The 17,974-nt window shown below is 39.6% G+C and overlaps 1 protein-coding gene across 1 annotated transcript; it reads left to right on the top strand.

Annotated features, from left to right (window-relative positions):
- Window positions 1-5,739: 5,739 nt before the first annotated feature.
- On the top strand, window positions 5,740-16,021 carry SPIC (Spi-C transcription factor). Its single transcript, XM_083830438.1, is given in 5 exon segments — window positions 5,740-6,301; window positions 6,303-6,411; window positions 8,202-8,314; window positions 9,257-9,365; window positions 12,772-16,021. Coding segments are annotated over 5 exon segments (801 nt in total). The 5' UTR covers window positions 5,740-6,259; the 3' UTR covers window positions 13,200-16,021.
- The last annotated feature ends 1,953 nt before the right edge of the window (window positions 16,022-17,974 follow it).

The following is a 17,974-nucleotide window of genomic DNA, read 5'->3' as shown; positions in this document are numbered from 1 at the left end:
GTCAGCTGCAAGCCAGAACCTTTGTTTATAGAAATCATAAGTGATCTTTTGGCTCTGGTGGTTCTATAGCCATTTCCACCAGCTAAGGAACTGATACTCTAAATCCACCAATTACAATAAAACAGTCTGTTTTTTGTATTGCAGAAATTTTCATTGCCATTTGTAGAACAATTTGTAAGACAAGTGAAGAGTTTGAACTGACCATATATTCTCATCTTCTGGTATTTGAATAAATTTTGTTTGTTGAAACAGTTAAAACAAAGTGTACCAGCACAAATGTGATCTTCAAACACAGTTTCATTATCTGATTTGCTTAAATGATATGATGCCATAATTGTGGTTTTCGTTTTTATGTTGGCATTCATTTTTCCCCCTCTGTATTCTACACTAATTAGCTGACCAAAATTATGGTAAACAGTATTAGGCTGGTAGTTAGCAGTGCTCATTTCTGGGTTTTGTTGGTTTAGTTTGGTATTGTTGGTTTTTGTTGTTGTTGTTTTTCTGTTTTCAGGAGAGGTTTCATTGTATTCTGGGGCTGGGAATGTGAATTTAGGCATTTTCTGAGGCCACTAATTCTTATTTCAGACCAATTCACTATCAAACAGTCATGGCTGGATGATCACTGTGAAAGAGGAGATCTCTCGCTCTGTTGATCCCTGTTCCTGCTCCATAGAGAAAAGGCTGTGTCCTTGCTGCAAGAAACTTCCCATCTTCCCATCTTCTCTCAAACCTTGGATGGAGTAGACCAGAACCAGCATACCGGCAGAGATTTGAAATTTTTCTGGTCAACATAGTTAGGTTAAGGAGCTGAACACAAGCATGCTATTTCTCAAGTCTTCCACTTTCAGGGAGAAAGTGGTTGTGTGCAGCCATGTACACAAAACCTACAGCCATGAGGATTCATGACAAAGATTATTACAGAGATGTGAGGCCAGGAGAGGCATGGAAAAGGGATCTGTTGAAGGCCAGAACAAGTATGAAAGGACAGAATTTCTCTGTGGCTGTCACATTCACCAACTAACTTCTGAAGACTGTTCAGCTAGTAGTCAGTCTGTTATGTATGGGGCAAATGACTCCCCGTGACAGAATCAATTCTAAAAACAGAGGGTCTTTTTCTATTAAGTGACTTCAATTGTGAGTGGGCTGTCTGTTAAATTTGTGCACTTACAACTTGTATGACATTCAAACAATTCTGAGAAAGCTGTAAATACGTGGTGAGAAAACTTGTCGAGTTTTACATTTCTTTAGGAAAGGGGGAGACTGGTCTCTATTGTACATTTGAGCAATGCCTCATGAAAGAGTCTTCATGCTTTCTAGAGCCTTCCAGCAAGTGCTGTAATATATGATATAGATCTGTCTTTTATTCAAAGAGAGGTGAAAATTCTTCTATAGCACTATTACGAACTAATTTTCAGTGCCAAGCAAGCATGACATAACTTTCTGAAATTTAAACAATCACTCTACTGTTGAAAGTTTATTTTGAAAGCATGGCAGAAGGAGAAAATCTTGATGCTGTGCTTTCTAACTGATATTAAAATTTTGCTATCAGACAACAATTGTTTGAGACACTAACATTTGAATAGTATGTTCTCTTTTTCAGGCTTTTGACTGAAATCCATCTACCCATCCAATGCAAAAATCAAAGCAGGCTTTCTACTGTAATAGGATTTCTTGGTAGAGGTCAACATGCTGCCTGTCTTGACTGTACTGTGATTAGCAGAACTCCTAGTGGCTTCCCAGGGTGGTGGACTGAGCCCTTGCTCAGAGCTTGTGACAAGCCTAAGACACAATGTACTGGTGGGTTAAGGAGTTTCAATCTACCTTATGAGACAGCGATTGCTCTTGTTTTTATGTGATTTTATGTGATTGTGCTATGCATGGCACCTTTCCACTTCCTCTAAAAACAAAATTTTTGCTGACCTTCCTTACATTGTAGCCTCTTACTTGAAATAAGAACGTTGTAACTGAGCAACTTAATTTAGGAAGAATGATTATTGTAATGACGTTAATACCATTAGCTTTAATCTCCCAAACTTCACCCTCTTTTACTACTAGGATGTGTTGGCCCTGGCCAGCAGCCACGTACCCACACAGCTGCTCACACCAGCAGAGTAGGGGAGAAGATAAGAGGAACAGGAGCAAGAAAACTCATGGGTCATAATACAGGCAGGGAAATCACTTACCAATTACTGTCACAGGCAAAACTGACTTGGGGAATTTAACTTAATTTACTGGCAGTAGCATAAATATTTAAATACTCACTTGGGTATTAGGAAGCAAAGAAGACAAACTTTAAAACAGCCTTCCTCTCCCCTCCCCAGGCTCAGCTGCACTCCAAACACCTCTCCTCCTGCCTTGTTACTGCCACAGGCTACACTCGGGCCCTTTGGAGAGGTAATGGAAGGTGCGGGGGCTTGGGGACAGGATGCAGTGGTTTATCTCTGCCTCTCCTTGTTTATCACTCTTTTCTTCCACTGCTCCTTCCTTCTTACTCGTCTTCTCTGCTCCAGCATGGGTCTTCTACGGGCCACAGTCCCTGCAGGGGTGTGCCTGTTAGGTCATGGAGCTTCTCTCCTTGTCCTCTTGCTCCCTCATTGTCCCCTCTGGTGTACCCTCCCTTCTTTGTTTCCTCCCCTTTGGCATTTTCTGCCCTTTCCCAAGTGTATTTTCATAGATTTGCCACGCATGTGGTCCATGGGCTCCACTTTGGCACGTGGTGGATCCATTGCGGAGTGAGCTGGAATCAGCTGTGAGCAGCATGGTGCGGCCCCGACCTCCTGACCTGCACCTGCACAGCCAGGAGGAGTGGGGGACGTAGGAGGGCAGAGCAGAAACTGCCTGACTTCACATAGAGATGTAGGGGTAGGGAGGTCAGGTTGCATCGTTGGATTGCTTATTACCACACCATTTACTGGGAGGGTACTCACAAGGGATCTTGAAGCTCATCCATAATTTTAAATCTGATATATATTTCTACTGCAGAACTGGACCATGCAATCTATCTTTGTCCACATTACAGAGTAAGCTGGACTGTGTATGGAGAGGGAGCTATTGCATAACCAAATTTTGGCCTGAAATCCAGTGCTGATATGTGATGATATCACATTTTGATATTTTAAGAGCACTGTTGCTCGTTCATTTTTCTTTGTAAACCCACATCACACCGGAGAATTACTACAAAGTGGAATTTGTGCTTTGGAAAGACATATGTGTGTATTAGTGCTTTTCACTCAAAAAAGATATTTTGAAAGTTTGCGGTGTAAATTTTGAAAAGGCAGCTTGAATCTGAAAGAAGCAAATGATGGCTAATGCTAACACTAGCTTCAAATTACTTCCACTCAGCATTCATAGACAAGTGCAGGCCAGTTCTTGACTGTGGTTCTTGGTTAAAGGAGTATAGATAAATGTTGTAAGAGATGATTACTATTTTGTAGGAATTTCATGGCATATGCTGAGGAAAGTTTGTAGAATGTGCCTCCAAAATACTTGGCTGCATAGAGCTATGCCACAGGATAGATTATGTCAGCAGTGAGAAGTTTTGTATTGAAAAACATGGAGAGTCCTCATCCCAGAGGATGTATCATGTGTAGCATGAGCAGCTTGTAGCTGCTCAGGAAGTGTGTGTCAAATCAGCAACTACAGCTTGACTGGATCTTTACTAAATGGTTTAGTAAATGTTTTAGAGCTGGGCCTGGGCTACAAACCTGAACTGTGAAGCAGACTTATGAAATTCCCCCAACCTCATATTTTGGGGTCTAGTTTTATCCACTTCCTACACTGAGCTAAACAGGAGGTTCAGCTAAAACTTAAAGATCCACTGCAGTCTGTATGGGACAGCCAGGGATGTAGGTTTTTGCCCTATACATAACATACCAATGACAGATCCATTAGGATGTTCCACAGGCAAAAGGAATCTCTCCCACTGCCTAGGATCTTCGTGTTTTGGTTAAATAATTAAAATATTTAATTCTATATTATTTTCAGTATAAATCACCCTTCCTTTGTCCTGGGCTCTTGTGAAGGGCCATGCTAGCACTGTACTATACCTTTACTGTTAAAAAAAATCCCTCGCCAAAACACTTCCTTAAAATCAGCTATTTAATGCAGCCCCTTTGCCAGCCCATTGCTGTGGGAACCCAGACCTTCATTTATTTATGAAACCAGACAGTTTCTTCTATTGTGTGTGGAGCTGAAATTCTAGGTAAGTGTTTTTATTAAACTTACTTAAGGTGTAACATATTTCTTTTCCCCTATGAATTCAACAGTGTAAATGGTATGAACATTCAACTGTGTCTTGCTGATACCGATGTCTTTACAGGCTTTGAAAGGCATCATCAGTAGCTGCAGATGTTCTGTCAAGGTTACCATTTGTCATTTTGGAGTTTGAGTTAGACAAATGCATTTTAGAGAAAACAGTAACTCTATACTAGGATATTTAAGGAGATTCATATCTTTAATTTCTACAGCTCTATATTCCAAGAATCTGGGGCCAGCATTGCAGGTAAAGTATTAATTTGGTTTGTTCCGGTTTTATAATTAAATTAGTTTGTTGAAATACTTGCTGCACTGAAATCAAAGAGAGAAATCCCATCAACTTCAGCAAGATCAATTGACTGAATCACCAACATTTCACTTCACATGCTGATATCCTTCAACCAGGTATTCCTGGTCATCAAGATTTAAAAAAAAAACAACACTTTAATAAACGTTGATAGTACTTTATAATGTACTTTAAGATATTTGTATGCTATGTGAGGCATAATTAGCCAGTTAGAATATTTACGGTGAGTCTTGGCTGAAAATATTTCTCGTTTATATTCAACCATCTTGTCTCTTCTTTGCATTTAAAACATCACATATAGACTAATTTTTTAATATCTGATAAAATTACTACCAAAATGCCCAGTATTTTTCAATAGACTATAATCAAATCTTCAAATAATAAAATACTGATTTATTATTATTATTACAACTTTGAAATAAAAATGTAAGCGAGAACAGGAACAAAAGATGCAAGGTAAAATAAATAAATAAATGAATAAATTATTATAGACAATGCCAAGAAGAGTTACTAAGGAATTGTTTCTGAGTAATATTGTATATTAAAGTATACTCCATGCTAAGCTTGCTGAAAATTTGTCTGTTGTCACTGTTTATTAAAGAACAACATTTGCTCCTGGAACTCAAAATTACTCTGAGAGTGTATTTTCATATATATTCAGATGCTAAACTGTGCTATGGAAAATACAAGCTTGTTTCTACTAGGTCTGAAAAACAAAGGGATTTAAACACTTGATTTTAATTCTGGTCAGTATTTTTTGGAAGAAAGGAGTAGTTGAGCTAACTAGAACAGAATGTCAGCAATAACTCATTTTCACTTCATAATATCTATAAATGTTTATATAATGATGTGGCTAATAATTTAAAAGTTACAAGGTTAAAGGTTGGAAACATTACTAATGAAAAATAGTATGAATTATAAAAAATACAATGCTACAAGAATTTAATTGCCTTAAAATGCCACTTTCTAAGTAGATTACTTTTATCCGTATTGTTATCTTTAATTTCATCAATGGAAATAATATGGAGGTATTTCATTTAGCTAATTTTATTTATGCTGAGGTAATTATTATTTATTTTGAGATATATAACAAAAATAATGTTTATTTTAAACAGGATTCAAGCTTTGATATCTAAATAATGGTAAGTCTACAGTGCCTCTATTCTTTCATTACTGAGAGCTTCACATACCCTATAGAAAACTTTTAGGCAAACTCAGATTTTGGGGGGATTTTTTTAGCTTTTACTGAAATTATGAACTTCTAGAATAACAATAAAGTTTTCTGGAAATCTACATTGATTCCTATAATGGCATAGTATAGCATTATGTCTACGTAAGCAACTCCTATTTTTTCTTCATGTCAATGTTACTGAATGATAGTGTTGGCTTCATTCATCACACTAAACAAGTAACACATACCTCTGTACTAAATACTACAAAGCAGTCCAATAACAGTAACACCCTTTAAGTGAACTTCTGCTGCAAATGAAGGAAATGAACTTTGAAATATTTACACGAGTGAGTAATGTCACCCATGAGAGCTCTCCCACTGACCTCAAAGAGACTTCACAAAGGAGTGAGAACTTTCTTATAACAGCAATGATTCTGGTAATGCTTAATTTTCTGCAAAATACATATTCCAGGAGGATGGCATGATACATACGTATTCCGTATAATCACTAGATTTTCCAACTGACAATGCTGAAGGAACAAGCCTGGTCTTTTCTGACTCTTGACAGAAAAAATGTTCTTGCAGAATTTTCCTGATCAAGACATACTGGGCCAGGCTTTTGAAGATGCGCTAGAAGTACTGCAGCAGCAATCTGACAAAGAAATGCAGTATTCACAAGGTAAAGGAGGCCATTATTCCTTTCACTACGGCTTTATATTTTTACAGGAAAGTATGTCTTAAAACACGTAGGTGGGAGAGGAATTTCCCAGAGGTGGATTAATGCACAGCTCAGGGGTACATTGAAGAAAAAGGGGAAGAATGTTTGGAGGGTTTCTGTCCCTCCCACCGTGGCGTGCATCTTCCAAGTCACAGTACAGGGAAGTTGTTGGACAGCTCCCCCTTTCCCTTCCCCAGGTGTATTGAGTTCAGGTTTCCTACAACCAAAAGATATAAGGCCACAGTGCCACAGCCATTTTCCAGTTTTAAAGTTTTAATTGAAAAAATGCCCTTCTGTTATGCTGTAAATTGCTGTAAATAAACTCATATAGCAACAAATTCCAGTGCAAAGAATAGTATTAATAAAAAAGACAAAGAATTCAACATACAAAATTCACTTCCACAATTACGTCCACAATTACTCTTTTTTTTTTTTTTTTTTTTACATTAAAATACAACTTAAACATTTTTAGGCAGAAATGTTAGTTTGAGTTTGGGTAATTAGAAGAAAAATTATTTTATTGACTTCTAGACTAAGATTTTTACTTTACAAAACTTAAAGTATATGAAAGCTGTATATGGTTCCAGTTCAGGCAAGACTGGCAATTAAAATGCTGTAAAACTTGAAGTCTATCTGTGTTTGGTGTTTTCATATCGTGAATAGAATTGGGAGGAAAGCAAAGTAACAGGCTACATCACAAACCCTCTAAGTCCAGAAGAATATGCCTACTGTCTTCTGTGTGAATGTGTTTCATACAAGGAAGTTTATTTACATATTTATCTATGATATACTGAAATGCAAATATGAGCAACCAGGCCACATCTTCAGCTGTTGTAAACAAGTTTTTGGCCCCACTGCAGTGGTAATTTACACACTGAAGGATCCTGTATATATAACTTCTTGCAATGTTCTGGCTTGTATCTGTTGTCAGGGCCAACAAAGAGATGTTTAAACACTTGCAACTCAGTGTGCAGTTATGTCCCATTGCTCACACACATTTCCACTTGCAACAGATGTGCCCTCCAAAATCTTCTTCTGACCACCCACAGTGCATAATGTCTTCCAAGTGCCTTGGTCCAATATCCTTTTCTGCTTCTTTTAAACATCCTGAGGTCTTGGGCTCCTTCTGTGTTGTTCTTTCAGGCACTGCAGGTACTCTGAGATTTTTTTTCCCTGTAGCTGATTTGAAGTAATCATGTTTTTGGACAGCTGAGACAGTATTGCCCAGAATCATGTTTACCAGCTCCTCTCCTTCACTTCGTTCACACGTCTAGACTCTTACTTGCATTGTACTAACGACCTGCTGAAGAATTGCATGATATTCCCTTTTTCTTTCTAATACATGTATTATAATCTTCAATAATTCTCCCATTCCCTAAGCTTGGTGATCTGTTTGGCTCTCCCTTTTTCTGTTTACCAAACTATTTCACGATACTATGAAATAACTGAAATTTTATCTTAACAAATATTTCTTTACATAATGAAGGTAAGAAAAACCAGCCTATGGCATGGTTAGCAGTACCACTATACATACCTCTGTGCAAATTATATTGGATAACCTCCTGGTTATGTATTGGATAAACATCCTGGCTCTGGAGAGTTTATTATTTAGACAGCAGCAACAGGATAAATGCATTTTGATAGGCCCAGTAGCATGTTAGGTTGTTTGCTGCTGCTGTTCTTGTTTTTGTTCTCGCCTTCTTCTCTCCCTTTTACTCACAAAGTTTTTGCAACTTCGTCATAATTCTCAGGTTATAAAAATTGCCTGACTCTGATCAACCATCACTCTCACCTCCGAGCAAGTCCCAGCTACTCTGCAGCACCACCTACAGAAGACCCAGGATATAGTTGGAGAAATACGATAGTAAGTGAACTGATTACTACAGACATAAGTGGAAAATTAGCTGAGCATCTATGATTTCTAGTAGAAATCATTATGCTAACTCTAACACAAATGTAGTCTGGCCAGGCATAATTCAGATAAAACTGCACTGGGAAATATTTGCAAAACATATTTAATAGGCTCTTTTCAGGAATCATCTTAGCTGTTTGGTGCTATTCTGTGGTTCATCACATAAAATGACAACTAACAAAAAAACCTACTAGTACAGCAGGGAAAAGGTCTTCTCTCTGTTACCCAGAGAAGAAGAATATTATACAGAAGAGGCAGAGAACAATAAATTCCAGCCCCTACACAGCTTCTGCCCCTGTGAGTAAGAACCATGCCTTTGGTTTCTTCTCCAGTGGTCTGCTTTAAGTTGACTGGAAAGACCAGCATGGTTTGCACATCGAGCTCAGCTTCAGCCTGCAAAGTCCATCTTCATTCTTAAAAGCACTGGAAGTGTGGCCTGCAGAAGTGATGGAAAATGGGTAGTGCAGGGGAGAGAATTTCAGGTAAACAAATTCCACAAAAGCCCATTTTCAACCAGCAGATTAGTGAGAACGTAACACAAGAACTACAAAGTCTGTTGAGAGGCACAGCCCAAGTGGCCCTTGTCTTGTATTAACTCTGGAAAAGGAGTTCACAGCTCCTCCAGCAGAAAGGTTGAAGCGTGTGGAGTGAGGCAATTACTCTGTTATCCCTCTTAACTTCTCCCCTTATGGGCCATCATTCCCATTGGACATGCTGGTGGTGCTCTTTACTGATAATGTGCACTGCAGGCCTTTGTGGGTGCGAAAAGTCTTCTGTGGGTCAGGTGATCAAAGATTGCATGTCTTCAGGCTTCAGGCAAATAATTATTACAAGTTTCTTTTTCCTCAGAGATTGTACACTATTGCTAACTCTTCATTGTCTTAAATCTTGAAGAACAGTTCAGGGGATTTTTATGCAGATGAGACTGTCTACCATATGCTGCAGAGTACTCCAGAAAGCCAAGTGATGCATGCTGCTGGTGGCCAGCCAAAAGCAGGGAAAGGTGTGTAGAAAGAATATATCTTGACAAGTGCATTGGGTTAATTTAAAACTCCTTTGGTGAATTGTGCTTTCTCCGTATCCTTTTTTTTTTTTTTTACTTTTAACAAGAAAAAATAAGTCAATTTTTAACAGTAACTAGAATACAACTGCTAGTGTTCAGTTCCTATCTGCTAAATCTCATACAGTAAGATATATCTGCTAACTTCTCATTCTCTCCTCTTGTTTATTACATGGAGAAACAAACCAGAGATGGATTCACTCCAAATCATCTGGGTTGAAGTCTGATGCAAAGAATTACAATAACATCTTTATCCACTTTAATAATTCATTTTATTTCTTTTGGTCAAAGCAGTGGTTTTCTTGAAGGTTTTCCACATATGTTAGTATGTTTGTACTAGATTTTATGCCTTTCTCTGTTTACTGTTCAAATTACTTCTTAGCTTTTGTCATTTCCAGTGGACACTTTGACAGCTGTTTTTATGCTCCTTTTGGTTGACTTTACTTGAGTGGATATCTGTTTTGCCGAGAGTAGGTCAGGTGTCATTGGCCACCACTGTACTTCAGTTGTTGCATTCATTCTTTGGTTTTCATTTGGGACTCGGCATCCTTTGTATGACTCTGCTAGATGAGATTTCCACAGCTTCCACTCTGAGTGTTGTACCTACTTCTGACTGTGAGGTCTTTTTGAGTAGCTTCCTGATTTTACTGCTTTTTGAAATCCCCTTCTCTCAATGTTAACCACACGGTGTCAGTTTTTGTATCATCCCTTACCATTGATGCTGAACACTGTGGTTTCTGTTGCTTAATAGCTCAGATACTATGACTACTACAAGTTCCGTGGGACGATGGGAAGATTAACCTCTCCTTTTAAGTTCTGTACTTCTAACTCTTGAAATTCACTGCTACGAATGCAAATACGCCAATCAAAAAATGTTACTTTTCTAAGTCTTTACCAATTTTACATGTTGCTAGCTAAAGCCACCTTCAGTTGTTACTGCTCTGTTAAACTTAATTTCCTAATTCATCTTCCTTTTACATTATTATCAGTCGTCTTTTCCAGAAGGCTATACTGCACAGCATTTCAGAATGGCTGCCTATTCTTATGTTTTTTTTTCCTTTTTTTCTTTCTTTCTTTTTTTTTTTTTTTTTTTGTCTCCATGACAATATCCTGCCAGAAACTATGATTTGGGGAACTATTTCCCCTATACCTAGATAAATTTAGTCCTCTTGTCCTCTTATTTGTGCATGAGAGGTTATCTGTACACTAGCATGTAGTGTTACCCTTTAGGAACAGATCTGTAAATGAAACAATTAGCATTGAGGATGCAAAGTCTGTGTTTAAAGTGTTTCATGGGGGTTAGGGCTATCTCTAGGATGGCCACAAGTTCTGAAATCTGCAGTGAATTAAATATGCTTCTGGAAAGCATCTCTAAGTTTGGTTTCTTCCGAAAGGAGTCCAATTCATGCATTTCAAGGCCAGTCCTTGATAAGAATGAAAGCTCAGTAAGTGGAGACCATCAAGAGATGTATTTCAAGAGACATACACAGACAGAATTAGGCTGCTTCAGGCCAATTTAGTGCAGAAACCTAATGCAGATGCTCTGAAACACCTTCTGGAGGAGCTTCCTCTCTCCAGTGACTACATAAGCAACCTGCAGAAACCAGGCAGCTGGCTTGGACTGATGTTGTGCAGTGGTTTAAAGGCAGGTAATGAACACTGCTGGCTTATGCAATGCTATGCAGTGCAAAGATCCATGCACTAACCCCACCTCAAACAGGTGTGTCCGCATGCTGTAGAGCTTTGGAAATTATAGCTGGAATCTAGAAACATAGCTTCATTAGCACATATAAGCCCATATGCCCTCTCAAACCAATGCATCAGCTGGAGAAGTCTAGACAGCAGAACTAAGAGGCTGGACAGCATGACCTCTGAGATACTGGTAGAGAAGTGGCTACACTATTGTTTTCCTGCAGAAACTCAGTCTGCAGTAGCATGAGGCTCCGATGAACAGCAGAGACATCCAAATGTCCCCCAGGTCTTATTCATTCTAGCATTGGTTCATAGGATTATGGGATGATTCTGGTTGGAGGGGACTTAAGAATGTCACCTTCTATTATTCAGAATTGCTTACTGTGACCAGGCAGTCTCCTTCATGTTTCTTTTAAGCTTTTCATTTTGAAAGTATTACAGGTATTTCTAGTAGAATATGTGCTTCTAGCCACAGGCCAATTTTTATTTAGATCCTGAAACTTTATTATTTTTTTGGAAAGTACCTCTGATTTCAGGACCTTCTTCTTCCTAGTCTGGCTGTCACTTCTCTCCTATTTCCTTATCACCAGATGCAGAGTTACTGTCATCCCTAACAGATGTTTTCTCTTGACCTCAGTGTTCCTTAGCTACTGCCGCTTTTCCCCAGCCCCTGTTTTAAAATAGCCATGCAAGACAAGACTTTATGAACTTTAGGTGCAGCTGCTTGTATCCACTTTGGTTAAAGTGGAAGCCGTTCTTCTGCATAGACTCTTCTTCCTGCAAAATGTTCCTCTTTGTCTCATAATCTTCAACTCTTCCTCCTTATGGCAGCTTCTTGGTCACCCTTTGCTCTGTGAAGGGAACTGGGAGCACTTCAGAGAGAGGGACCCACAAGACCTAAGTGAAACTAATAAATCTCACTAGTAAACTTGAGTGTGAGAGCTGAACCTGTGGGGAGAAGAACTTACTTGACTGACAAATATTGCTCACTGAGCTTCCTTTATTCTGCATTGGATGCAATTTGTCATTTCTGCACGTGTTTAGAAAAATACAGTGTATGAGAAGGTCTAGCTCCTTAGTGACTAGGTGAGGTTTACAATTCAAAACTAGCTTGCTCTTCCTGAGCATTCACTCCCTCTTTCTTATATTAGAGACTACCTTGCATCCCCAAAACAGTCCTGAAACGAATCTGACAAAATCAATTCATCTCAAAATATTTGAGTTTTGATTAAGCGGGGTAAACATTTATTAAAAAGCATTCAGATTGGCTCTTCACGGTCGCTTTCCAGCACTGCCTGAGGACGTGATTCCCTGCACAGCAGGTGTCTTAAGATTGCTAAAAGTGGCTCCTCAGTCCTAACACACGGCAAAGTCAACACATATTTGTCATGATCCACTAATAACCTGCTCTTAAAACTCTAATGACCAAATCCCTTCCTGTCACCACAGATCTGTACGTTGTTTCAGAACTATCATCCCATTTGCTACTGGTAGTCTTCTGTTGAATAGTTTATATTGATCTTTTAATTTCAAACAGGATATTAGGTTTACATAAGCTTTTTTTCCTTAAGATCCTTTCCAGGAAAAAAGACAACTGCTCATCTTTTAAAACCAGCATAAGTTCTATTCTGACCTTTCGTATTTTATTTCTTAATAGGTAGAAAAAAACTCCGTCTGTTTGAGTACCTCCACGAGTCTCTGTATGATCCAGCTATGGCAAACTGCATTCAATGGGTGGATAAGCCCAATGGTGTCTTCCAGTTTGTCTCCAAAAACAAGGAGAAACTTGCAGAGTTGTGGGGAGAAAGGAAGGGAAACCGCAAGATCATGACATATCAGAAAATGGCCAGAGCACTGAGGAATTATGGAAGAACAGGTGAAATAATCAAAATTCGAAGGAAGCTGACATACCAGTTCAGTGCTGTTGTTTTACAGAGACTTGCTCCAGCCTATTTCTTGGGAAAAGAAACTGTTTATCACCCATACATTCAGCCTAATCAAGAATATCAGTGTGCAGATGACTGGATTAACTACAACAGTTACATGTATAACAATGGTTATGCATTACAGCATGCTAACAGCTAGACATCTCTCTCATATAACCAGGTCTTTGTTAGCTTGCAATACTTTCCAGCACAGGAACTCTTCTCTGCACATAGCTTTTCCTATATGATATCATACAAACAAATGAAGAGGAGGGTTTTAAAAATTATCTTTACCTAGTTTTGTTCCTTTTGAAGGTACTGATAAAGAGCCATTGAATATTGAAGAAAAACAGCAGCTGTAGACTAGCTTCTGTCCTGACATTAATGAAAGGAATGCTTCAGATTCAAGCTCGTATATCCAGAATGGGGATCAAGACTTTTGTCTGCTGTCTGGATCAAAAATCCCATTCTGATAACACTCGCTGCCTTCATTAGAAGCTCTGTGTATATCCTCATCATTTCCAATCAGAAGTTAGGTGCGGTTGTACCATAGAGCACATGCTCCCTATCAGTTGGATGCACGTGAATTATAAAGGGGAGAGATTTGCCAACTGCATGAAGTTACTGTCTGCTTTTTCATCAGTGCTCTTTATTAAGAGCTGATTTCTGAGTAAATGCCTGGCTGAACTATAGAGTCCACATGAAGGTGCACCTGTTGGCCAAGCTGTTAATCCTTAATCGCTTATATTAACATATTTTAGCATAGATCCTAACATATGGTATTAGGATAGCCAGGTGTACATTTCACTGTTGGCAGTGGATTCTTTGGGAAACTCACCATACCATGACAGGGTTACTAAAGGATTATGCTTTTTATGAAGTTATTTACAGTTCTGCCCTCACTAATACATGAAGCTGCACTTTCATCCATCAGTTCTGTACTCAGCTGACAAAGACAGCTTTGTTATTTATAACCTCTTTTGGAGTTATAACTTTATATATAGAAGATCAGTTTCACTTCCCCAGCTCTTTTTCTAGATGGTAATGTTGCTGAGAGGCTCTGATTTTACACTCTCTTCATAGGAAGAAGGAGTAAATTTAGGTAAAAAGAGAGTACTATCCCCTTATGCCAAGATGATACCTGTAAGTCTACATTTTCTGATACTTCTGTTCCTTGATCAGCTTGTATCATCATATGAATTGGATGTTGTGCCAAAATGCTTCCATTTGACTGCATTCAGTTCCATGTTCTGCATTTTGCTTCAAGTGACTTCAGGTCCAGGTAGAAATAAAGGCAAAGCTGATTGCTGTAGAGAGATACAAATGGTGTCCTGATATGTTTCGTGAAATTCACAGATTTTGATTGTTACCCCCTGTTCTAAATCCTGCTTACTTCTATAGGGAAATTATTTTATGTAACAGACACAATACAACACACTCCACTCAAGCAAAATTCAAGTTTTGTAAGCCTGAATTCAATACTTTGTTAAGATGAAAGATGTGTACTCTCAGAAATCTGAGGTTTGTTAAACAGCACTAAAAACAGGCCTAGATTTTATGTCAGTGAACATCTACCAAAATAAGGTCATAACTGTGTTGGTAATACTTCAAGTATAGTATTTCATAACATGTAAATTTTCTACAAAATAGATAAAAGATGTCTCTGGTTTTATAGAATTAAGCCTTGAACATGCTGTAGCACTGAATGTGCTAGGATTTTTACTCTTTTAAAGGACTGAGAAATTTATGTTGGGAAGCCTTCACTGTGTGAGCATGTACCTAACTATGACTTCTCAAATAATCATAATGTACATAAATTTGACAAGAAACTGCACATTTTGGTTACTCCACATCTGTCACTCATTGCACACTGACTGCATAAGGCTGGTAACACACACCAGGATAAGAGTTTGCTTTGTGTAAAATGTTTACTTTATCAGTATGTTTAGTTTCACTTTCCTCAGCCTCATCTACTTGTTAAGGAAATAAATACCTGTTCAGATTCTGTGTTACCTTTCTAACCTGTATATAAACATTAACATTTGCTTGCTATAAAACTGGTAACCAGATGAGAAGTTACAGCTGTAGCTGGGAGAGCAGTACAGAACTGGAAAAGAGTGCAGGGGTAAGAAGAACTGGAGGGAAGTTCAGGCAGAGAAGAAATGAGGGAATCATGGTATCAGTGGACAGAAAGAAAGGGAACTTGGAGTTAAGTAAAGCTGAGGAAAGAGAACAGTACGAGCCAGAAACCTAATGGGAGAATCAAAAAAATAAAAATAAATAAAAATAAATAAAAATAAATAAAAAATAAAAACACGGGAACGTCAGGGTCTGCCTTTCTCAGCTTGTGATTGCAGATATGTGGTAGGTAGGAACTAAAGAGCTTAGATATGTGGATACTATTGGAAGGGAAGAAAGATAAAGGCTACAGTGCACACAATGGAGAGGACTGATTTCTGTCCCAGGAATAACCATGTGGACTGGCAGTGTTAGAAAAAGATTTATTTGAAAAATATATATATATATATAAATATAAGTACCTCCCCAAATTAAGTACCTGGAGAGATTTCGGAAGTTCCTACAGTAGTTCTGTGGCTATACAGCAGGATATTTAACTGTACAATAAACCAACATCGGGCTCACATACAGAAAATATTCTTGTCTGTTAGCAAGTCTTTAAACTAGCAAAACCAGGTTAAATCATAAGCAAAAGCATAATAAGACCATATAGAATCATAGTCTATCCCGAGTTGAAGGGCCTCACAAGGATCATTGAGTCCAACTCCTGGGTCCCCAAAGGACCACACAAAAAATCAGACCATGCATCTGAGAGCATTGTCCAAATGCTTCTTGAACTGCGGCAGGCTCGATGCTGTGATCATTGCCCTGGGGAGCCTGTCCCAGGGCCCGACCACCTTCTGGGTGCAGCATCTTTTTCTAACACCCAGCCTGACCCTCTCCTGTCTCAGCTCCATGCCGTTCCCTCAGGTCCTGTCGCTGTCCCCAGAGAGCAGAGCTCAGCGCCTGCCCCTCCACTCCCCTTGTGAGGAAGCTGCAGGCCGCCATGAGGCCTCCCCTCAGTCTGCTCCAGGCTGAACAAACCAAGTGACTTCAACTGCTCCTCATACATCTTGCCCTCCAGACCATTCAACATCTCCATAGACATCTCTCTAACAGTTTTATATCTTTCTTACACTGTGGCGCCCCAAACTGCCCACAGTACTCGAGGTGAGACCACACCAGTGCATAGCAGAGCAGGACAATCACTTCCCTCAACCAGCTAGCAATGCCATGCCTGATGCACCCCAGGGTACGGTTGGCCCTTTTGGCTGCCAGGGCACACTGCTGACTCATGTTCAGCTTGCTGTTGACCAAAACCCCAAGATCCCTTTACTGCAGGGCTGATCTCCAGCCTCTTGTTCTCCAGTCTATATGTATAGCTAGGGTTGCCCCTTCCTAGGTACAGAATCCAGCACTTGTTTTTTTAAATTTCATATTGCTAAGACTTACTGAAGTCTGAAGTAAGGTGTATCTATTTCTGAGTGTTTAACTACCAAAACAACACACCAAAGGAAGTGGTGGATTCTTTGTTGAGAAAATCTTGAAATAATTTTTTTTTTTAAATCTTCAAACCAAAACCATATCCATTTCTGAGATGTATAGTAATGGTGTTATCCAGGAGTTAAATACACAATTGGTGGTGCATAAATCTACCTGGGGATGATACATCTACCATTAAAATGGAGGGCTGAGATGGCTGGGTGGCGAAGTCATAGCCATATCACAAGACACAAGATTGAATGTAGGAAATTGGATTGCTACTAGTCTCAATATTTGCACGAGTCTGTCATGTAACCCCATGGAATAAATCCAAGGTTACACACAGAGATCTAAGCAGAACCAGGATGGGTGCTTGTAGCCAGGTAAGTCACTTTGATGCCGGAAAAGACAACACCCCGTGCATTTCTTACCCTCCAGCACTGTCCTCCCATCCTCATCCTCAGCCTCTGCATCCATCCCCGCCTTCCTGTCTGCAAAGACTTGGACACGAGATGTGATGGTGCCAAGCACCCAAAGGAAACAAAAGTAGCAGCTCCTGAAACAGCAGCTTTATCCCAGATGTGTAACTCCTGATAACTGGCAGATTGCTGCCATTCTTGACTTCATTTTTATCTTGCTCTTGGCTCCTTCCTCCTCACCCCAGCAGGCAAACTGGGCCAGAAGGCAGACTCTCTGACCACCCACCTGCCTAATTTATGCACACACCTCTGATTTAGACACTGCATCTTGAAGAGGTTTCCTTGATTCAGAAGAGCCTGGAATGGGGCCTAAGGCCTGGAATAGGGCCTAAGAAAGAAGCTGTGCTCCTCCTGTCTCCCACTCTCAAGGCTGTCCCAGGCAGAGCTAGGTGCCTTGTAATGAAGTAATGTGTGTGCCTCCTGATGCTTCAAGCACTTACTGAGGACATGAGCCTGCCAGAGCAAACTATGCCTCTTTAAGGGATGGCAGAAATCCTCTCACGCAGGTGTGACTAAGCATTTGGACGATCATCTTGCTCATCCCCTCATTCTGGGCCACTGCCTCTCTCTGGCACACGTTTCTTGTTCGCTTCAGCGAGCCTACCTATGGAGGAAGCATATCACAGGTAGGGTGTCTTTTCTTTTTTATTTGCTGTAGCTTCAGCCTTGTTCCCTGATGGAAGGTCCCTATGCTACGAGCCAGGACGGTGTTAGGCGGGGTCACGGCCTGTCTGGAAGAGCTTTGCCTCTTTGGCGTGGGGGTGGCTCTAGGCCCAGCAGATGGCACCAACACACAGCTTTTCACACTGAACTTGCAGTGCTTGCAGTCCTCGTGGTCATTTGGTCTTCCCTGCACGTGAAGAATACATGAAGAATAAAAGAATAAACAAAGCTATTTTTTTCAGATTTAGGCTTC

Source organism: Anser anser (assembly GCF_964211835.1).
Source record: "Anser anser genome assembly, chromosome: 1".
Lineage (NCBI taxonomy): Eukaryota > Metazoa > Chordata > Aves > Anseriformes > Anatidae > Anser > Anser anser.
The sequence above is the reverse complement of the archived record's forward strand: the minus strand, read 5'-3'. Positions and strand labels throughout refer to the sequence as shown.